Source organism: Drosophila serrata, unplaced genomic scaffold (assembly GCF_035046125.1).
Source record: "Drosophila serrata isolate PLE 108 unplaced genomic scaffold, ASM3504612v1 contig_329, whole genome shotgun sequence".
NCBI classification, from domain to species: domain Eukaryota; kingdom Metazoa; phylum Arthropoda; class Insecta; order Diptera; family Drosophilidae; genus Drosophila; species Drosophila serrata.
In genome coordinates, this window is record NW_028257227.1 from 32,679 (window position 1) to 56,402 (window position 23,724).

At 33.8% G+C, this 23,724-nt stretch overlaps 1 protein-coding gene and 3 long non-coding RNA genes across 8 annotated transcripts in view; 1 reads left to right on the forward strand and 3 right to left on the reverse strand.

The window, feature by feature from the left end:
* Positions 1-1,022: 1,022 nt before the first annotated feature.
* Positions 1,023-1,954, reverse strand: LOC147642927 (uncharacterized). Its single transcript, XR_015272756.1, has 3 exons — positions 1,776-1,954; positions 1,653-1,705; positions 1,023-1,576 (listed from the first exon to the last, which is right to left on the reverse strand). It is a non-coding gene; the product is annotated as an uncharacterized LOC147642927 (long non-coding RNA).
* Positions 1,955-2,198: 244 nt separating this feature from the next.
* Positions 2,199-2,689, reverse strand: LOC110189556 (uncharacterized). The gene is made up of 3 exons (XR_002319955.2): positions 2,538-2,689; positions 2,415-2,467; positions 2,199-2,338 (listed from the first exon to the last, which is right to left on the reverse strand). It is a non-coding gene; the product is annotated as an uncharacterized LOC110189556 (long non-coding RNA).
* A 1,304-nt stretch (positions 2,690-3,993) lies between these two features.
* LOC147642928 (uncharacterized) lies at positions 3,994-4,898 on the reverse strand. The gene is made up of 3 exons (XR_015272758.1): positions 4,633-4,898; positions 4,510-4,562; positions 3,994-4,433 (listed from the first exon to the last, which is right to left on the reverse strand). It is a non-coding gene; the product is annotated as an uncharacterized LOC147642928 (long non-coding RNA).
* Positions 4,899-6,789: 1,891 nt separating this feature from the next.
* LOC110189554 (uncharacterized) overlaps positions 6,790-23,724 on the forward strand; it is a 30,862-nt gene continuing 13,927 nt past the window's right edge. Inside the window, exons 1-3 of one of the 5 annotated variants that reach the window (XM_086837594.1) lie at positions 6,790-8,632; positions 16,807-16,902; positions 23,335-23,430. In XM_086837594.1, coding sequence (XP_086693720.1) covers positions 7,079-8,632; positions 16,807-16,902; positions 23,335-23,430 — 1,746 coding nt within the window. In that variant the 5' untranslated portion in view covers positions 6,790-7,078. Of the gene's footprint in view, positions 8,633-9,538; positions 10,040-16,806; positions 16,903-23,334; positions 23,431-23,724 lie in introns of those variants that run through there. The other 4 variants (XR_002319954.2, XM_020959686.2, XM_020959687.2 and 1 more) reach the window with 4 other exon arrangements.

Sequence of the window (23,724 nt, forward strand, 5' to 3'; positions counted from 1 at the left end):
CAAACCTGAATTCGGAATACCCGAGGAATTTTCAGGGAATCATAAAGGAATCCTGCCAGGAATTTGTCGTGAATTTCGGCACGAAATCGAATTTCGGAAGGGATTCTGAACAGAATCATACAGGAATTTGATACGGAATCAGGCATAATCGTAGGGGAATTTAGAGTAGAATCAGGTAGGACTGTCAAAGTTGTACCAGGCGGAATCACCAAGAGGAATCACCATTTAGAGTAGAATCAGATAGGAATCCCAGAGGAAAAGGTCGTCTTTTGTCTCTATCTACTTTTGATTCGGTAACACGTGCTTACAGCGCTCTGTCAATTACACTGTGGAGAGCCTAGAAAAAAATATTTAATAAAATATCCCGTAAAAAATAAAATGCAACATTTGAAAAGATTAATTTTTGCAACTGACTAAATTTATTTAGTCAAAAGGTTTCACATATTTAACTCACTCTTTTAGAAATTTCTCCCCATAGTGAATGGATTTGATTATTACAAAAATAATACTTTCATTTGCCAGTCAACTAATAAAAATGAACACTATAATTAACTAGAACTATTTTGATGATAAACAAAATATTCTACTAATTCATTTATCGTTAGTTTACATGAGTTTGACCGTTCTAATAAGGAAGGTCCGTGCATTTTGTATTTTAAGCCAGGCTTTCCCAATGTATAAACAATTTTGGAGGGGTACAACATTTTTATATAGAACAAGAAAGGAAGCTAACTTCGGCACGCCGAAGCTTACATACCCTTGCTTATAGAATATCGACCACTATGAATTAATTAAATATATTTTATATATATTCACACACAGTTTTGCATATTCCTCTATATCTAACGACCGTTTGTACGGGAGCTACATGATATAGTCATCCGATTTTCATAATATTAAAATTGAGATTCCAGAATAATATAAAACCAAATTCGCAAATTTGATAAAAATCTGTTGAAAACTGGAAAACTTATAATTTTTAATTGTTTTAATTCTCGATCGTTTCTATGGCAGCCCTATGATATAGTAGTTCGATTTTTTATAATTAAACACAAAATTGTGGAATAATATAAAATGACTATATCTTAAATTTTATCAAATTCGGTTGAAAACTGATAAAGGTAAAACATTTATTTTTTAGTTTTCCGATCGTTTCTATGGCAGTTTTATGATTTAGTCCGTTCCGACATATATACGAGTAAGAGTATATAGAAGACTAAGTACAAAATTTTAATTCAGCTAGCTTCAAAACTGAGAGACTAGTTTTGTAGAAGCGGACAGACGGACGTGGCTAGATGGACTCGGCTGTTGATGCTGATCAAGAATATATATGTATATATTATATGGTCGGAGGTGACTCCTTCTCTGCGTTTCAAACTTCTGACTGAAATTATAATACCCTGCAAGGGTATAAAAATAGAGATTTTGACGGTTTATCCAAATTATTATTGCAGCTATTTAATATTATCTTCGGTGAATATAGTTTCGACTTTTATACTACAGGTAATCAAATGAACCCTAAGTAAATACTTTTTACAGGTTACAGGGCTTTCCTTCCGGCTGTTGCCTCGTCAATCTAATAGTAAAATACATATGTATATTCATATGTATGTTAGAATCAAATGGACAATATTTTCCATGAATATACACACCAATTAAGAAGAAAACAAATACTGGATATATAATGGCCTTCCGTTCACACCGTCTAGGTTAAAAAAGGTTCAAACGCAATTCTGGAAATGAATTTATTAACTGAATACAAATAAGTCACTTACCCTTTAACAATATTTAATAAATTACATTGCAAAACACTTGTGAATACTTCAGCTGCCTTTAGAGCTGCGAACATCCATCAATTTGCATATAGTAGGCGTTAGCAAACCTGAATTCGGAATACCCGAGGAATTTTCAGGGAATCATAAAGGAATCCTGCCAGGAATTTGTCGTGAATTTCGGCACGAAATCGAATTTCGGAAGGGATTCTGAACAGAATCATACAGGAATTTGATACGGAATCAGGCATAATCGTAGGGGAATTTAGAGTAGAATCAGGTAGGACTGTCAAAGTTGTGCCAGGCGGAATCACCAAGAGGAATCACCATTTAGAGTAGAATCAGATAGGAATCCCAGAGGAAAACGTGAAGAAGATCCCCGGAACCCCACGCCCCATAGTAAATATCTGACGCAATTTGTATACATTTTTATTATATCATTATTTATTCATGTAAAAAACTTTATAATTTGTTCAATGATTACCACAATTTTTCTTAGCATAACTTCTTGCATTTTCCCTAAACATATGTTACAGGGCTTTCCTTCCGGCTGTTGCCTCGTCAATCTAATAGTAAAATACATATGTATATTCATATGTATGTTAGAATCAAATGGACAATATTTTCCATAAATATACACACCAATTAAGAAGAAAACAAATACTGGATATAAAATGGCCTTCCGTTCACACCGTCTAGGTTAAAAAAGGTTCAAACGCAATTCTGGAAATGAATTTATTAACTGAATACAAATAAGTCACTTACCCTTTAACAATATTTAATAAATTACATTGCAAAACACTTGTGAATACTTTAGCTGCCTTTAGAGCTGCGAACAAATCTATTTCGTTAAATAATATTTTTCATCATATCAATCTAATTTCATAACCGCTGCTCCGAATCCCTTCGAAAACAACAATTAATTGTTTGGCAGTATCCGAACACAGGTAGAATTTTCATTGCCTACTTTGTTTCGGAGTTATTTTACCGAAAACCCATGAGATTTGTGTTTGTTTTTAGAACATGACACCAGGAATCGGACAGGAAAGGAATTTTGGTACTAAAGTGTAGTATCTGGTACATGATACATGATACATATATGTACATACGTTTAGTATGTATATGATTCTTATTATGGATTCACATTGTTTACACTTGTATTATTTTAAAATATTTTTACTATGGAATATTTTCTCTTGTCGCGTTTTTGTTAATTTTTTACGAAGTTTAAATTTCAATTGAACTTTCTGTTAAGGTCGTCTTTTGTCTCTATCTACTTTTGATTCGGTAACACGTGCTTACAGCGCTCTGTCCATTACACTGTGGAGAGCCTAGAAAAAAATATTTAATAAAATATCCCGTAAAAAATAAAATGCAACATTTGAAAAGATTAATTTTTGCAACACTGGCATTTTTCGTGCCAATATTAGCTTCCTTTCATGTTTTAATTTTATAGAATTTGTTTACTAAAAAAATGAACAAAATCTGACTAAATTTATTTAGTCAAAAGGTTTCACATATTTAACTCACTCTTTTAGAAATTTCTCCCCATAGTGAATGGATTTGATTATTACAAAAATAATACTTTCATTTGCCAGTCAACTAATAAAAATGAACACTATAATTAACTAGAACTATTTTGATGATAAACAAAATATTCTACTAATTCATTTATCGTTAGTTTACATGAGTTTGACCGTTCTAATAAGGAAGGTCCGTGCATTTTGTATTTTAAGCCAGGCTTTCCCAATGTATAAACAATTTTGGAGGGGTACAACATTTTTATATAGAACAAGAAAGGAAGCTAACTTCGGCACGCCGAAGCTTACATACCCTTGCTTATAGAATATCGACCACTATGAATTAATTAAATATATTTTATATATATTCACACACAGTTTTGCATATTCCTCTATATCTAACGACCGTTTGTACGGGAGCTACATGATATAGTCATCCGATTTTCATAACATTAAAATTGAGATTCCAGAATAATATAAAACCAAATTCGCAAATTTGATAAAAATCTGTTGAAAACTGGAAAACTTATAATTTTTAATTGTTTTAATTCTCGATCGTTCCTATGGCAGCCCTATGATATAGTAGTTCGATTTTTTATAATTAAACACAAAATTGTGGAATAATATAAAATGACTATATCTTAAATTGTATCAAATTCGGTTGAAAACTGATAAAGGTAAAACATTTATTTTTTAGTTTTCCGATCGTTTCTATGGCAGTTTTATGATTTAGTCCGTTCCGACATATATACGAGTAAGAGTATATAGAAGACTAAGTACAAAATTTTAATTCAGCTAGCTTCAAAACTGAGAGACTAGTTTTGTAGAAGCGGACAGACGGACGTGGCTAGATGGACTCGGCTGTTGATGCTGATCAAGAATATATGTTATACATATGTATATATTATATGGTCGGAGGTGACTCCTTCTCTGCGTTTCAAACTTCTGACTGAAATTATAATACCCTGCAAGGGTATAAAAATAGAGATTTTGACGGTTTATCCAAATTATTATTGCAGCTATTTAATATTATCTTCGGTGAATATAGTTTCGACTTTTATACTACAGGTAATCAAATGAACCCTAAGTAAATACTTTTTACAGGTTACAGGGCTTTCCTTCCGGCTGTTGCCTCGTCAATCTAATAGTAAAATACATATGTATATTCATATGTATGTTAGAATCAAATGGACAATATTTTCCATAAATATACACACCAATTAAGAAGAAAACAAATACTGGATATATAATGGCCTTCCGTTCACACCGTCTAGGTTAAAAAAGGTTCAAACGCAATTCTGGAAATGAATTTATTAACTGAATACAAATAAGTCACTTACCCTTTAACAATATTTAATAAATTACATTGCAAAACACTTGTGAATACTTCAGCTGCCTTTAGAGCTGCGAACAAATCTATTTCGTTAAATAATATTTTTCATCATATCAATCTAATTTCATAACCGCTGCTCCGAATCCCTTCGAAAACAACAATTAATTGTTTGGCAGTATCCGAACACAGGTAGAATTTTCATTGCCTACTTTGTTTCGGAGTTATTTTACCGAAAACCCATGAGATTTGTGTTTGTTTTTAGAACATGACACCAGGAATCGGACAGGAAAGGAATTTTGGTACTAAAGTGTAGTATCTGGTACATGATACATGATACATATATGTACATACGTTTAGTATGTATATGATTCTTATTATGGATTCACATTGTTTACACTTGTATTATTTTAAAATATTTTTACTATGGAATATTTTCTCTTGTCGCGTTTTTGTTAATTTTTTACGAAGTTTAAATTTCAATTGAACTTTCTGTTAAGGTCGTCTTTTGTCTCTATCTACTTTTGATTCGGTAACACGTGCTTACAGCGCTCTGTCCATTACACTGTGGAGAGCCTAGAAAAAAATATTTAATAAAATATCCCGTAAAAAATAAAATGCAACATTTGAAAAGATTAATTTTTGCAACACTTGCATTTTTCGTGCCAATATTAGCTTCCTTTCATGTTTTAATTTTATAGAATTTGTTTACTAAAAAATATGAACAAAATCTGACTAAATTTATTTAGTCAAAAGGTTTCACATATTTAACTCACTCTTTTAGAAATTTCTCCCCATAGTGAATGGATTTGATTATTACAAAAATAATACTTTCATTTGCCAGTCAACTAATAAAAATGAACACTATAATTAACTAGAACTATTTTGATGATAAACAAAATATTCTACTAATTCATTTATCGTTAGTTTACATGAGTTTGACCGTTCTAATAAGGAAGGTCCGTGCATTTTGTATTTTAAGCCAGGCTTTCCCAATGTATAAACAATTTTGGAGGGGTACAACATTTTTATATAGAACAAGAAAGGAAGCTAACTTCGGCACGCCGAAGCTTACATACCCTTGCTTATAGAATATCGACCACTATGAATTAATTAAATATATTTTATATATATTCACACACAGTTTTGCATATTCCTCTATATCTAACGACCGTTTGTACGGGAGCTACATGATATAGTCATCCGATTTTCATAATATTAAAATTGAGATTCCAGAATAATATAAAACCAAATTCGCAAATTTGATAAAAATCTGTTGAAAACTGGAAAACTTATAATTTTTAATTGTTTTAATTCTCGATCGTTCCTATGGCAGCCCTATGATATAGTAGTTCGATTTTTTATAATTAAACACAAAATTGTGGAATAATATAAAATGACTATATCTTAAATTGTATCAAATTCGGTTGAAAACTGATAAAGGTAAAACATTTATTTTTTAGTTTTCCGATCGTTTCTATGGCAGTTTTATGATTTAGTCCGTTCCGACATATATACGAGTAAGAGTATATAGAAGACTAAGTACAAAATTTTAATTCAGCTAGCTTCAAAACTGAGAGACTAGTTTTGTAGAAGCGGACAGACGGACGTGGCTAGATGGACTCGGCTGTTGATGCTGATCAAGAATATATATGTATATATTATATGGTCGGAGGTGACTCCTTCTCTGCGTTTCAAACTTCTGACTGAAATTATAATACCCTGCAAGGGTATAAAAATAGAGATTTTGACGGTTTATCCAAATTATTATTGCAGCTATTTAATATTATCTTCGGTGAATATAGTTTCGACTTTTATACTACAGGTAATCAAATGAACCCTAAGTAAATACTTTTTAGAAAATGTCTCCTTAGATAGGCAGCCAACTTCTTCCCAAATTGGTATACCCTCGGCAAACAGTATACAAATATGTATGTATGTACATACATATGTAGTTATTAACGCATTAATACTGGACGCTTAGAATAAGAGCATGATATACACAATTTTAGAGGAGAAAGCGCAACAACAGAAGAGATTACGGTCAATAAACGGTTCACGGTAGGTTTCAAACCGGCGTGCTAAAGCACAACAATATCAAACAAGTTGCATCAAACTTGTTGAAGGTCAAAACTGGTTGCTGGCTTCGTGGAAAAACAGCCGAGGCAGTGCTTTCTATGAGTTCAATTCAGAAACAACGTCACACGCCGCTTAGTACTGATCCGACGGAAAACTATTCAAAGTGAAATAAAAATAGTAAAACATTTATACAAATGCACATATGTTAGATGGCAGCCATAGTTTTCACCAACAACAAAATTAGTCGTTAATTCATTTAACTATAAAAAAACAGAAAAGTACATTTTAAAAAATATGGTCAGACTATATGAAAAAAATGTTTCATACTCTTCTATAGTTTATATTTTATTTAAATGTGAATTACCATAAACTCAAATATGCCTCTCTGCAAGCTTTCTCTGGCCCTAACGCAAAAGCTGTTGCCCAGCGATATGTGCGGCGAAGACAGTACTTCAGACTCAAAAAAGCCTGCCAATAACAATACTGATATACCAAAAATGAAGCTGCTCAAGGTTAACTATGTGCATCAATGCAAGGAGGCTATAATAAACAGGTCAAACGAGACTCCACAGTCTGCCCGACTGCCCAACAACCCCACTCGTTTCGAGGGTATATGCAGACAGTTCAGAAGTCCGGCACATATCGGAACTGCCTGCCAAACCGGTTCTAACATACTGCTAAACTCAAAAAGTCTTTTGGCCTCCCAAGCACAATTCAAAACCAAGTCCTGGTCAACTCAAAAATCCAATGCCTCGTTTCAGGAGCCAAATGTGAATGATTATTCTTGTAACAAGGCAATTAGTTGTGACTGTAATAATTCACATACTTGGAAATATCGAAGCTCTCCTTGCGACTTTCAGCTTGAGGCCAACGGTATAAAATCACGTTCCGACCGAATCGCGCGGATCGAAAGCACCGAAGTGAGTAATACACTTCTGAAAGCCGAGCATTTAGTTCGAAACCGGAAAACCGAACATCATTCAAATCTATGGATATCATTTGACGGGGGACAAGAGAGTAACTCTAGCTATACAAAAAAAAACAAACTAGAGAGAGTTCACTTTCGCAAAAAACGGGAAACTCTGCATATCATTAATCGCTTGGTGGATGAAAAAGAACGGTTCAACCAACATCAAAATTCGCAGAGAAATTATCTGGATAAAAGATATGATTACGTCGTACCAGATGATCGACACCATAGAGTAAATCAACAAAGATGGTCTCATTCTGGTGCTTCTTCCGATAATTGCAATAGTCAAAAGCCATCGAATTTTTCTCATAATATCGAGGAAGCTAATGGAGAAAAATCGGAAAGGCAGGGTTCTGTCAAGTCAAGAGAAAATCTTACAAGTCAGATGAAAGCTATTGTTGGTGATCCAAACGACTTACAGAATTTTTCCAAGAAGAATCTGACCAAGATAACGACTAACGAATTGATACAAGCCGCTACAGAAAATATAAAGCAGTGTAACATTGAACAAGAGCGCAAATTAAATAATTTGAAAGTAAGGGCAGAGGAATCCAAATGCAACAGCCGTTGGGTTAGGGAGACGCCTAATATAAAACTCTTCAATGAATTCATTAACTTCTCTAGAGTCGATCCTATTGTGTTGTCGTCTAACGCATCGTCCAACTGTGGAGAATCCTGTCTAGATAATAATTCTCTGTGTGACTCAGAAAAAGATTGCTGTGAATGTTATAGACAGCAGTATTCAACTTCTTCCTTAAGCTGCAATGCCGTTGGAGGTGTTTTCTGGAATAATGCATATAACGAACTTTCGCCAGGAAAATCGACCAGCTGTTGTTGCAGCTTGTCGAGCTGTGATGAAGATGACTGCCCATACTTTGGGAGAAGCTTAAGCGACGTCTTAAAGTCCGAAAGAGTACAACTTCAAAGCGACTTATCCGAAGATATAAAAAGATACCAAAAGGTAATACAAAACGTAGGAACCGTGACTGGTGGTAGCTTATAAAGCATATAAATAATTATTCACCTCTAATAAGAGGCGGAAGTCGAGATAGCTCCCACAGCCTATCGTAATAGCTTTCCGTTTTCTTCTATTTTCTTTTTCATCACATTATTAGGTTTTAAATTTCCTTTTAAAAGTGTATATTATATTTATACCGATCTCCACATTTTCTTGTTTTTATTTATTATTTTTAATATTAGTAGTTAGGAAGCTAACTTATATACATACGACAAAGTTTGAACACCTTTGTTGTTAATTGTATGTTTAAAAATTAATTAATTAATTTAAATGAAAACTAAACTTTTATAATATGAGAGGTGTACATCACTTAATATACATATGTATATAAGCATTAAACTTTTATTCATTTCATATTTACAGTTTTACAATTTGACAAAGCGAAATCTTGAAACAAGCTTTGAATATAAAATTGGCTTTCTCAGAGTAGATGGATATGGCCCATACATCGATGTTTTTGCACCTCTATTAGTAAAGATGCTCTCTTTGACAGGCCGATTCTGTACTCTTACACTTTGCAATTGGATCATTAGGAATAAATCCAATTCGTTCAAATGAAAAAAAATGACTTACAGGAAATATATGAAACACATACATATAATACAAATTTGGTTTCAACATTTGCCTGTGCATATACTTAGTTGAAAATGAAAATATTTTGAAAAGTTTTTTTTTTTTTTTTAATTATACTTATATACTAGAGAGAGTATTTAGAAAACTAAGTGAAAAGTTTCTTTCAGATAGCTTTGAAACTGGGAGACTTCTTTGCGTAGAAATAGACAGACGGACAGACAGGGCGATATGTCTCATAATATGTAAAAAAAAAATCCTTATTTCTTTTCTATATAGATATGTATGTATACTTTATAGATATGGCCCTGACAAATTGTGATTCAAGAATTTCGATTAAAATCTGATAAATATCATACTTATTTATTAAGGGATTCCCCATTAAACTGAATTACTGAAAACATCGGTGATGTATCTCGATACTTTGCCGATATTTTCAGCTGGATAGGGAACGACCAAAAAAAAGTTAGCGACTGAATTCGTTAACAGCTTATTTAAAAAGTTTCAATGGTCAAGTCTAATCAACCGAGAAAAGCGCTTTGAAAGAGTTAATTTTTTATTTATTCTCTGCAGAAGCGTATCAGTATGGTGACCCGAATGTACCGACTTCTGTATCCAAATCTTACATAATTCCCTTTGAAATTCTACCAACAATTTATGAAGATCAAGAAGTTTATGCAAGTAGTCTCGTAAAACGCTCGGACCAGAAATTTCCTGTAAATATTAAATTATTATGTTAAATTTTTCTGAAAATAAATCGTATTCCATTATTAGTAATAATTTTGAATTTGATTAAATGGGGAAAGATGTTGCTGTGCAAAACTTATTAAAAAAAGACACTGGATTTTCAGTAATATAGTTGATGTTTTCGGTGTTGCTGAACGAATGAAAATATCGTAGAAGCATTTGAATGGCAACAACTCTTTTAGTTTCCGGTATTTTCATTGATTTTATATATTATTAATCAACATCCGAGCCTATCTATCCATACTCACTCTGTCCGTATGTTTGCCCCTTTGTCCGTTTCTCTAATTTTTTAAGCTATCTGAATAAAAATTTAGATTTTTAGAAAAAAAATTCCCGTTTTTAACATAGTTTCATTTATGTAGTCATTTTATCTACCATAGAAATGATCGTTAAATATAGAGGAAAATTATAAAATGTAAATAGAAAACTGTAAATTTAATTTGTATAGGCAAATGTTAAAGGTGATGTTTCTGTTTTTAAATTGGTACCAACCTAATAGGTTATTTAATGATCCAATTGTAAAATGTAAGGGTATATCAATTTCGGTGTGCCGAAGATATCTTCCGTCCTGTCTTTACTCGCGTGTTGAGGTTTTATGAAAAAATATAATCTTTGGAACACATGGGAAAAGTTATCCTATAAGCTATTTTTCATAGAATGTGGTTAATGGACAACTGGCATGAAAGGCAAGCTAATATAGCCCTCAGATTTGATATCAGTTGAAGGTATATTCCATCGATCCATTTGATTGCAGCATGGAGTTTAAATACCGGATTTTCTATCAGCGACTAAATAATAAATATAAATTTTCAATTTTTTGCCCTTGATATTTATAGATTGCATGCAAAACGAATTCAAATAAATGAACTTAATCCATTGATTCAATCACAACTTGAATAAATTCTTTTCATTTAAAATCCTTATTGTTAGGATAATCCTTCGGTTTGGCTTCTCAAAATGGTCAAGCTTGGGATACATTTGTTTGCCAACAATGTTTTGAGAACTGTCTATATTTAAATAAAATATTTTTCCTTGATTCATAAAGGTTTAGATTGTCTTGAAGTATCAAGTCCCTTGACTCATTCATGAAAGCTTATTCTATTGTCCGTGTGTAGGGGGGCGATCCTGCCGCTAAAGATCCTGTAGTGTAGATATAACCCGTAGAGGTTAAAAAGAGAAGTCGGGGGCGTCAAAGAACCAAAGACATTACAGTGTTGAAGATCCGTAACGTCATACGATTTTTTTGGACACGATTTTCACATTTCGTTCAAAAACCAACGAGAGTGCGCTCTAGAGCCAGCCGCTCTCTATTACGCATACAGCGATGTTTTCGTGCTGGCTGGCTGGCATGTCGTGCCTCAAAATACCGATTTCGCGATTGAACCTATTACATATTTTTACATTTATTTTATTTCGTTTTTATAATTTATGTGTTATAATATATTATGTCTGAGTCAATTAAATAATATAATTGAAAATACATATATAATTATGAATTTAAATTATCTTTTAATTTTGTTATAATAATAACAATAATAATTAATATACATTTGTATTTAATAATTCAAATATATTATATACATACATATTTATATATTCTGTCGTGCCTCAAAATACCGATTTCGCGATTGAACCTATTACATATTTTTACATTTATTTTATTTCGTTTTTATAATTTATGTGTTATAATATATTATGTCTGAGTCAATTAAATGATATAATTGAAAATACATATATAATTATGAATTTAAATTATCTTTTATTTTTGTTATAATAATAACAATAATAATTAATATACATTTGTATTTAATAATTCAAATATATTATATACATACATATTTATATATTCTGTATGTATATATTATGTAAATAACCTATTTTTAGTATATGATTTGAAAATAAAATGTAGTTTAATGATTTTCTGAAATTGGAATTAAACACTTAGTATTTATATTTTTTTGGATTACTTATATAAAAAAAAAACAATATAAAGGGATTCAAGCACTAAAAAATGTAATCAAGCTAAAATCAAAACAGACAAACACATCGATAGGCACATATATACAAAAACAGTGCAGTACATGTTTGAGATCAGCTGCCCAGTCGGACTTTTCTGCCAAATTCCTGCCGACTTTTATGCTTACCCGTTTGGTGTGTAGGACCCACCGTTTATGTAAAGTTCTCATTCGATTTTATTCATGATGATGACGTCGCTGCTCGACTCATAATCAAATTCACCCTTACCGTTCAGTGGGGTAATTCATGGTGCCGCCGTCGCTTCTCGGCTCATGATCAAATTCATCATGAGCGGTATAGATGAAATTAAGGAAAAAATTCGATAAAAAAAAACATTAGTATGAAGCTTCGCCTTTTTCACATGCAGATTTTTTACATTTGTTACATTTAAATTGAAGTAAATCTTAGAACCATACTCACAAACTTTTTTTGGAATAGTATACGACCAACTGGGAACTGAACCTACTTAATGTTTAACAGTCCTGCCGCATAAATTTGGCTAAAAAGCCCGACTGTTCAGTGGTTATTCCGTTTTAAAGCTATCTGAATAAAACTTTGCAGTTTCATTCGGAAAATTTTTATAAACAAAATTTATTACTTTTTTAGTTTCTAACAGATTTTTATCAAATTAAAAACGTCGTTATTTTTCATTATTCCCAGAATTTCGGTTTTAATTTTATGAAAATAGGACGACTATATTATATTATTACTTCATTGCTTTTTAACATAAATATTTTTATATTATATTGTATTAATTCCTAGTGATCGAAGTTCGTTTTTGCAAGGTTATAATCTTCTTATAAGGTTCCTTTCTTGTTTACCTTGTTTTATTTTTGAATTTTTAACAGATGCTTTCACTTTTTTATACCCTTGCAGGGTATTATAATTTCAGTCAGAAGTTTGCAACGCAGTGAAGGAGGCACCTCCGACTATATAAAGCATATATATTCTTGATCAGGATCAACAGCCGAGTCGATCTAGCCATATCCGTCTGTCCGTCTGTCCTTCTGTCCGTCTCTCCGTCTGTCCGTTTCTACGCAAACTAGTCTCTCAGTTTTGAAGCTATCTGAATGAAACTTTGTAGTTAGCCTTCTATATACTCTCACTCGTATATATGTCGGAACGGGCCGAATTGGAAGACTATATCATATAGCTGCCATAGGAATGATCGGAAAATGTTTACAAAAAAAATTTTAACTTTTTCAGTTTTCAATAGAATTGGATCAAATTTGAGATATAGCCATTTTACTATACTCTACAATTTTGCATAAAATTTTATGAAAATCGGACTACTATATCATATAGCTCCCATAGGAACGATCGAGAAATTAAAACAATTAAAAATTATAACTTTTTCGGTTTTCAACAGATTTTCATCAAATTTGAGGTATAGCAATTTTATATTAGTCTTAAATTTTGTGTCAAATTTCATGAAAATCGGACGACTATATCATATAGGTGCCATACAAACGATCGTTTGATGTAGAGGAAAAATGCAAATCTGTGAATGTAAGCCGCAAATATAATATGTATAGGTGAATGCAATGAAAGCAGGTATTACTTCATTGTTTTTTAACACAAATATATATAATTTATATTGAATGTATTCCTATTCATAGAAGTTCTATCTGCAAGGGTATATAAACTTCGGCGTGCCGAAGTTAGCTTCCTTTCTTGTTAAACATTATATACTGTTTTATTTGTAAAAAAAACTTAAAATAACCCTGCAGTACCGTTCAGAAGTTAGCTTCCTTTCTTGTTTGCCTTGTTTTATTTTTGAATTTTTAACAGATGCTTTCACTTTTTTAAACATTATATACTGTTTTATTTGTAAAAAAAAAAACTTAAAATAACCCTGCAGTACCTGTCATCAATAATTCATCAACAGTCAAGGGGGTGCTGTTGATGATTCATTGATGACAGGCCATACAAACTGTTGATGAATTTAACATGGGCATGTCCTAGGCAGTCTTCAATAAAAATTCATCAACAATTAATCGATGATTCATCAACAATTCATCATCAATTCATCGATGATTCATCAACAAATTTCTCAACCCGCTGGCCATGGTAAATGCTGCAAAAAGGGCACAATACGCCATCAACGCCAGAGGCGGCCATTTGAAAGATATCATATTCAAAAATTGATGTGAACAAATCTACTTGGAACAAATTAAATGATTAAGATTGCCAACCGCCAAATTTTTATTTTTTTCTTTGATTTAAAAAAAAAAACATGGGTCCGTCGAATATGGGCAACCCTGTATATACATATGTATATATGTATGTACATAAGTACATATATAAATGTAGAGGAAAATGAAAAATTGTGAGTGTAAAACTGTAAATATAATATGTATAGGTGTATTAAATAAAATATAAAAATAAAATTATTATAGTTTATTATTATATTTTATAGTAAACAACCGACTTTAAACTTTAATTTAAAAAACAACCAGAACTGTAATTCATTTTGTATACATCGTTAGGTTACATGGCTTTGACTGTTCTAATCAACATAAAAATGTCAATTGATTCAACTTCGAACATTAAAAGGAAGGTTCGTGCAGTTTGTATTTTAAAACAAGCTTTCCCAATCTATAAACGTATAAATTATATATATTAAAAAGCAATAAAGTAATGCCTGTCTTCATTTTATTCACCTATACTTATTATATTTACAGTTTTACACTCACAGTTTTGCATAGTCCTCTATATCTATCCGTTTGTACGGGAGTTACATGATATAGTCATCCGATTTTCATAAAATTAAAATTGAAATTCCAAAATAATATAAAACGACTATATTTCAAATTTGATGAAAATCTGTTGAAAACTTGAAAACCTATCATTTTTAATTGTATTAATTCTCGATCGTTTCTATGGCAGCTATATGATATAGTAGTTCGATTACATTTAAATAAACACAAAATTGTGGAATAAAATATAAAACGGCTATATCTCAAATTTTATCAAATTCAAATTTTTGTTATAAACATTTTCTGATCGTTCCTATGGCAGCTATATGATATAGTCGTCCGATCCGGCCTGTACCGACATAAAGTAAGATATATAGAGGACTACAAAGTTTCATTCAGATAGCTTCAAAACTGATAGACTAGTTTTGTAGAAACGGACAGACGGACAGACGGACATGGCTAAATCGACTCGGCTGTTGATCCTGATCAAGAATATATATACTTTATATGGTCGGAGGTGCCTCCTTTACTGTGTGCAAACTTTTGACTGAAATTATAATACCCTGCAAGGCTATAAAAAACAATAAAGTAATACCAGCTTTCATTTCATTCACCTATACATATTACATTTTTCACGAGCAAGAAAAAAAAGGCAAAACAAATTTTTTTTCGACCTAAAATGTTGATGAATTGTTGAGGAATTTGTTGATGAATCATCGATGAATTGTTGATGTTAAATTCATCAGTAATTTGTATGGCCATTAATCGATGAATCATTAACAACACCGTCTTGACTGTTGATGAATTACTGATGACTGGTACTCCAGGGTATAAAATGTATATTTATACCCTTGCAGGGTATTATAATTTCAGTCAGAAGTTTGCAACGCAGTGAAGGAGGCACCTCCGACTATATAAAGTATATATATTCTTGATCAGGATCAACAGCCGAGTCGATCTAGCCATGTCCGTCTGTCCGTCTGTCCGTCTGTCCGTCTGTCCGTTTCTACGCAAACTAGTCTCTCAGTTTTGAAGCTATCTGAATGAAACTTTGTAGTTAGCCTTCTATATACTCTCACACGTATATATGTCGGAACGGGCCGGATCGGACGACTATATCATATAGCTGTCATAGGAATGATCGGAAAAGTTTTACAAAAAATATTATAAAATTTTTAGTTTTCAACAGAATTTGATCAAATTTCATATTATTTCATATTATTCTACAATTTTGTTGAAAATTTTATGAAAATCGGGCGGCTATATCATATAGCTCCCATAGGAACGATCGAGAAATTAATACAATTAAATTTATAACTTTTTTAGTTTTCAGCTGATTTTCATCAAATTTGAGGTATAGCCATTTTATATAAGTCTTAAATTTTGTGTCAAATTTCATAAAAATCGGACGACTATATCATATAGGTGCCATACAAACGATCGTTTGATGTGGAGGAAAAATGCAAATCAGTGAATGTAAAACTGCAAATATAATATGTATAGGTGAATGAAATGAAAGCAGGTATTACTTCATTGTTTTTTAACACAAATATATATAATTTATATTGTATGGATTCCTATTCATAGAAGTTCTATCTGCAAGGGTATATAAACTTCGGCGTGCTGAAGTTAGCTTCCTTTCTTGTTTTATTATTAGTTTTAATGAGTATGTACAAAAAAAAAAACAAGAAACTCTTTACACACTTAAGTTTTCCATTGTTTTGTTTCGTCTTGAGAAAAAAACGGTACTTTATCGTTACCTATGTAACGACACACACCAATATTAATTTTAAAAGCCTATGTATACTGAGCTGTATCTCTCCATTCTCCAATCAAATTTGAAGAAGAGTGTAAAAAAATTTGGTTTATTGGCAAAATATCGGCCGAAATTTAAATGTCAAATATCAAGATAATGACCCCAAACATATATGTATATACATATATCTACACTCAAGCATACATATAGTCGCTAAAATATGTATGTATGTATGTACAGATAACTAAGGTCTTAAGTGTATGATTTTAATATTTATATTAATAACAAATGATTATATGTAACCAATTTTTCGACAAATTTATTTTCAGACTAGCTGTACACATGATCTCAGACCAATGAGTAAAGAAGGGTTTTCTGAATTGATTGCCTCGACAGAAAACGCCGAACAAAGTCAGAATCAAGAGGTAAATTTTGAATGCTCATGTTTATTATACCCTTGCAGAGTATTATAAACTGCAACGCAGTGAAGGAGTCATCTCCGACTATATAAAGTATATACATACATATGTACATTCTAATAAGTGTCAACAGCCGAGTCAATCTAGCCATGTGTACAAAAAATATTATAACTTTTTCAGCTTTCAACAGATTTTTATAAAATTTAAGAGATAGACATTTTATAATTTTCTAAAATTTTGTGTAAAATTTTAAGAAAATCTGACTACCATTTCATTCATATTTGTAGCTGCCATGGGAACGATTGAGAAGTTAATACAATTAAAAATAAGAACTTTTTAGTTTTCAACAGATTAGCATCAAATTCCCCTTTTATTTTTTATGAAAATCGGACTACTATATTATATAGCTCCCATAATAACGATCGAGAAATTAATACAATTGAAAAGTATAACTTTTTCAGTTTTCAACAGATTATCATCAAATTTGAGATATAGCCATTTCTACAATTTTATGTAAAATTTTATGAAAATCGGACGGATATGTAAAATAGGTGCCATACAAACGCTAGTTAGATATAGAGGAAAATTTTAATCTGTGAATGTAAAACTGTAAATATAATATGAATGTAGAGTTTGTATTATAATGTTTATTTAGAATTAGTATGCTGAGATTAATATAAGAACTTAAACGACTTTAACAACTTTATCGACTTTAACAACATTCAAAATACTCCCGAAAATTGTGACTGCTTCTGTTTACTTCTTTTCCGCAACTGATCCACGCTCCCTTTGCTCTCTCGATCGCTCAAACGCCATTCACAACGAAACCCCTAGGTATTCGTTGTCCGCCAGTTCCTCACTACTTTACACTCGGCCCTCCTGCTCATCTGCATCTGACCCAGATGAAACCAACTCGTCGTCGTTGTCGGCTACGAACCTCCACAGCTTCATGTTATCGCAGCTAGTACTGGTTAAGTTTGGTCCTTCCACTTGGGCTGCTTTGCGCACGTCGTTCCGCCCATTTCGCTTAATTTGGACGACCTCATATGGTCCTAAATACGGGCTAGCCAGCTTCCTTCCTGCGACGAACTGAGTCCTCTTGATTGCGACGAGATCACCCAATCTGTAGTCGTGAGCACGCTTGCGCTTTTTGTCGTAGTTTTGCTTATATATTTGCTGTGCCTCTTCAATGTTCTTTTTAGCTGTCTCTCGCATTTCTTGTCGCTCAAGGTTAAACTGAGAGACAAACTCTTCATTTAGGATTTCTTGCAAACGTTCTTCTGCATGGCTGTACATTCGTGTCCCAAACAACAGCTCAAATGGCGACATTTTTGTTGAGGAATTTACTTGTGAGTTTATAGCTTTTTGCACCTGAGGCACATATTTAAACCACTTGCTAGGCTCTTCTGCCGATACCTTGGCGATGACAGCAATGATTGATCGGTTAATACGCTCAACTTGGCCGTTTCCACGAGCTACTCCAGTAGTTGAGCAAATATGTTCCACTTTGTTGATGTTCAGCCACTCTTCAAACGCTCCAGATGTAAATGCGGAACCACGATCACTGACAACACGTTTAGGAAATCCAAACACATTGGACCACTCAGTGAATCTCCTGATAACCTCTTCCTGAGGTTCTTTGTTGAGGAATTTACTTGTGAGTTTATAGCTTTTTGCACCTGAGGCACATATTTAAACCACTTGCTAGGCTCTTCTGCCGATACCTTGGCGATGACAGCAATGATTTATCGGTTAATACGCTCAATTTGGCCGTTTCCACGAGCTACTCCAGTAGTTGAGCAAATATGTTCCACTTTGTTGATGTTCAGCCACTCTTCAAACGCTCCAGATGTAAATGCGGAACCACGATCACTGACAACACGTTTAGGAAATCCAAACACATTGGACCACTCAGTGAATCTCCTGATAACCTCTTCCTGCCCTGTAGTTTTGGTGGGATAGAGCCAAACAAACTTGGCGAATCCATCGACAATTGCCAGTATATATTTGTAATGCTTTGATGTGGCGTCCATTGGCCCCAGATGGTCGATATAGCCCTTCTTGCTTTCCCATCTTCTTACTGTAAATAATGCATTTAATACAGTTGGCTATAAAATTCGTTACCTTCCGCTCTAGGTGAGGGATCCAAAACTGCTGCTTTACGGAATGAATTGTTTTTTGAACTGCAAAGTGGCCGACTTCATGAGACTCTCGAATGACATCTTTTTCCATCGATTTAGGCACAATAAGATCGTTGCCTTCGACTGTTCGGTAAAGAATATCGCCTTTCATCCTAAAATTTTGATATGGACGATCCTGGAGAATGACCAGAATTGCTTTACTGTATTCGTCATTCTGTTGTGCGTTCCTGATGCGTGCTGCTACTTCTGCTGTTACGATCCAAACTGACTCTGGGTGGCGACTCAGGTGATCCACGTGTTTCATCTTGTTCCCTGGCTTGTGAACAACATTGCAGCTAAAGTCCTGTAGATACATTACGTACGCTGCAACTTCTCTCGGAATATCGTCTTTTCTGGTGGTGTCTTTGAACGCGGAGCAATCTGTGACAAGCTTGAAGTGAATGCCCATGAGGTAATGACGAAACTTTCTGAGCGCTAAATAGATAGCCTTCGCCTCTAAGATGTAGCTATGTCTTTCGGCCTCTGAAGCTGACGTCTTCTTACTCCAGAAATAAACCGGGTGCAGTTGGCCATCAAATACCTGCAGTAAAACTGCCCCAAATCCGTCTTTACATGCATCGGTGTGCAGCTCAGTTTGTGCTGTTCGCGAGTATATGTGTAGCACCGGTTCGCAGGAGAGAATTCGCTTAAGCTCTTGAAGGGACTGCAGTTCTGCGCTTCCTATTTGGAATTCGACGTCCTTTCTGAGGAGATTGGTCAACGGTCGGGCAATATGAGCATAACCTGGAATGAACTTTCTGAAAAAACCTGTTAAACCAAGAAATGACTGCACCGCTCGTATATTTTTGGGTGTTTTAAATTTATTTACTGCCGATGTTTTTTCTTCGCCTGGCCATATCTTTCCATTTTCCACAGTATGTCCTAAAAAGTGTATACGGGACTGCATGAAGCTACATTTCTTCCACTTTATCTTCAGTCCAAACGGCATTGCTGTTTCTAGTACACGTCTTGTCTTTTTCATGCATTCCTCCGCTGTGGATGCGTATACAATAATATCGTCCATGTATAACTGCATCACATTGTCGTTGATCAGGTCTTGAAATATGTGATTAACAAATCTGATAAATGCAGCCGGTGAATTTTTAAATCCGAACGGAGCTTTGTTAAATTCATAGAGTCCTTCTTTTGTTACAAATGCCGTAAGCGGCTTGCTAGCCTCCGCCACAGCTACGTGAAAAAACCCATTTTCCAGATCCAGAGTTGAGAAAAATGCGGCCTCTTGAAGTTTTTCCAATACTTCTTCCATCAACGGTACTGGGAAACAATCCGCCAACACCATGCTGTTCAGTTTTCTGTAGTCAATACAGACTCGAAGGGAACCGTCTTTCTTCTTGACCACTACAACTCTGCTGGCCACGTTCGATGATGACTTACGTATTATTCCCTGGGTCAACCATTCTGTTATTTGGTTTTTAACAGCCTCGGCTTCGTTTGCAGACAGACGAGATGGTGACTGATGAAATGGTTTTATTACGCCATCTGGAGTGATCTTCAGCTCGACTGGACACTGGTTAGAAGGGTTTGATGGCCTTCTCTGGACTTCTTCGACGAGTTTTGATACTGCTTCTTTATACCTGGGTGAAACAGTAACCAAATTAGATGCTTCTATAATATTATAAACATCGGAGCCAAATCCATCTGCTTCTTTATCTTCAGTTCTCAAACCCGTCAATTTGAAGCCATTGTCGTCGCAGTAAAAGTTGAACTTTCTGGTAAAATCATGACCTAGCAACGCTCCACAATCGATGACGTCATTGGGCACGACTAGAAACTTTTGCTGCGTGAATAACTGATCGGCAACAACTTCAGCGGTGAAAAATCCAATAGGCTTTGTTTTTTTCTGGCCCAGACCACTCAACAACGATGCACTTTTATAAATATCAATGTTTCCAATTTTTTCAGCAATCTTCTTCGTGACAAGTGAAACATCCGATCCTGTATCGATCAAACAATTTATTTCAGCACCATTTACGGAGATTAGTTTGAAACGGCTTTGGTCAACCACCTTGCGAACATTTGCTTCTACAAACGGAAAATTTTTAGCAATATGACCGTTCTCATTGCATTTGAAGCACTTCGTTGGAGACTGACAATCTTTGATTTTATGCTCTGCTGAACCACACTTAAAACAGAATTCCTTTCGTTTCTGTTGGTTATTTGGTGATGCACTCCGCTTGTTCCACGAATTACGAGGCTTATCGTCCAGTTGCATTATAATTTCATATTGTTCTCTGAGGGATTTGAAGGTCTTGCACGAATAAAGTATTGCTTTGTACTCATTTTTTACATCTAGTCCGTTTACGATGTACTGCAGCACCGCTGATTCCTCAACCTTTCCTGCCATGGCAATCTGACGTAAATGTAAAATATATTCGTGAAATGTCTCGCTCTTCTTTTTCTTCCTGCTTTGCAACTGGCGATGCACGTCGGCGCTGGTGGTACTGCTTGAAAACTCTTCTATCAGTGCTCTCTTTAGCTCATTATATTCGCTCACACACACTGACTGTAGAAACAATTTGGCTGCACCTATCATCTTGCCTCTGGCTTGTACATACATCTGTTTAAGTGTGAGATCGTATGCATCTGCATTTTTTTCGAACATTTCAAACCATTGTTGCACCAATTGACCATCAAAATCGTTTACCACTTTCTCAAAATTATCAATTTGTGGCTTAGCGCGGCCATTTGTGCTCTCATCAATTTGAATTTTTAATGACAACAACTGCAATATATTGTCGATTTTATTCTTCATATCCGAAACTTCCAATACATTCTCATTTTCTTTCAGTTCCACTGCTTCTTTCTGCTCCTCCTCGACTTCTTTCATATCTTGTACTTCTCTTCTATTTTTTGCCGGCGTTCTACGCGTCATTTTTTTTTTTCCCCGTATCCAAGTCACAGCGAAAGGAATATAAGAGTACAGAATTAAACTGCGCAGCTGTCTTCTTTGATATTTTCTACCTGAATCGCTTTACTACGCAGTTCCTTTTTTCAACCGAATTTCACAACTTCTGTTCACAGCTTCTAGTCACGCACTAGTTAATTTAACTCTTTTCTTAATTGTTTATCTCAGACCCGGTACGAGCCCCCAAATGTAGAGTTTGTATTATAATGTTTATTTAGAATTAGTATGCTGAGATTAATATAAGAACTTAAACGACTTTAACAACATTCAAAATACTCCCGAAAATTGCGACTGCTTCTGTTTACTTCTTTTCCGCAACTGATCCACGCTCCCTTTGCTCTCTCGATCGCTCAAACGCCATTCACAACGAAACCCCTAGGTATTCGTTGTCCGCCAGTTCCTCACTACTTTACATGTATAGGTGAAAGAAATGAAAGCATATTATTACTTCATTGTTTTTTATCATAAATATATATAATTTATATTGTATTGATTCCAATTCATCGAAGTTCTATCTGCAAGGGTATATAATGTTCGGCGTGCCGAATATGGCTTCCTTTCTTGTTTTTAATTATATTAAGTCTTATTTCTATTGTCTTAAGTCAAAGTCTATTGTCTATATTAATATTTAACATATTTATGAGTTATTTGTTGTTCCTTGCATATGTTGTTGCGTACATATGCACATACATACCGACGTATCTAAGAGTTGGCCGGCAACCGTAACCTCATGCCAGGGATGTTAGAATCAGTTGGGAATCATATGAGCACACGTGCGAGATTCAAATTCAGATACAGATTTAAATTTATTTTAATGCAGATACGGACTTAATTTTAACATTTAACCTCGAATCGTACTTGAAAATTTTAAGACAATACATTGGTAATCGCATTACTTTTTTTTTTTTTTTTTGTATAGGATCTGAAGGTATTATAAAACCACACGCTCAAAATATGTTAACAACATTAACATACATATATCTATTGCTCACAAAAAAAGTTTGTTTTAATATTTTAGTCACCCCTTTCGCCTTCTCAACTCATAAGAACTATAACTAAGCAGAATAATTAAATTTCGGCTTAAATAATATGGGCTGGTTGTTTTGTGAAAATTTGTAGTAAAACCAGATACATAATTTGGACTTAATAAGACAATAAAGTGTCTGTAAAAGTTATAATTTTTTAACATTTATGAGGACGTTTGTCAACGTTACATTCTGCAAATCAGACATGTTTCTTTTAATTTTTCTAACAACCATTTATCTTATAGTCATTCACGCTGGACTATCTTTTATTGTTTTGTTATTAATGATAAATTTTTGTATATTTCAGGACCTCGAATCGTTGCGTCTAAAGCGGGGTCACGTGCTGACAGAGCTTTTGGAGACGGAGCGAATCTATGTAAATGAAATGAGTTCGATCTTGCAGGTAATTATATTCCTATTTAAATATTAGGTTTGTGTAAACCCATTCCTTAAAAGAAAGCTTATACATATTTAATAAGAATCTTCTTATATGAAAATAGGTTTCCAGAACAGCCGAGTCGATCTAGCCATGTCCGTCTGTTCTTCTGTCCGTCTGTTCTACAGGCCGTCTGTCCGTTTCTACGCAAACTAGTCTCTCCGTTTTAAAGCAATCTAAATGAAACTTTGTAGTTAGCCTTCTATATACTCTCACTCGTATATATGTCGGAACGGGCTGGATCGGACGACTATATCATAT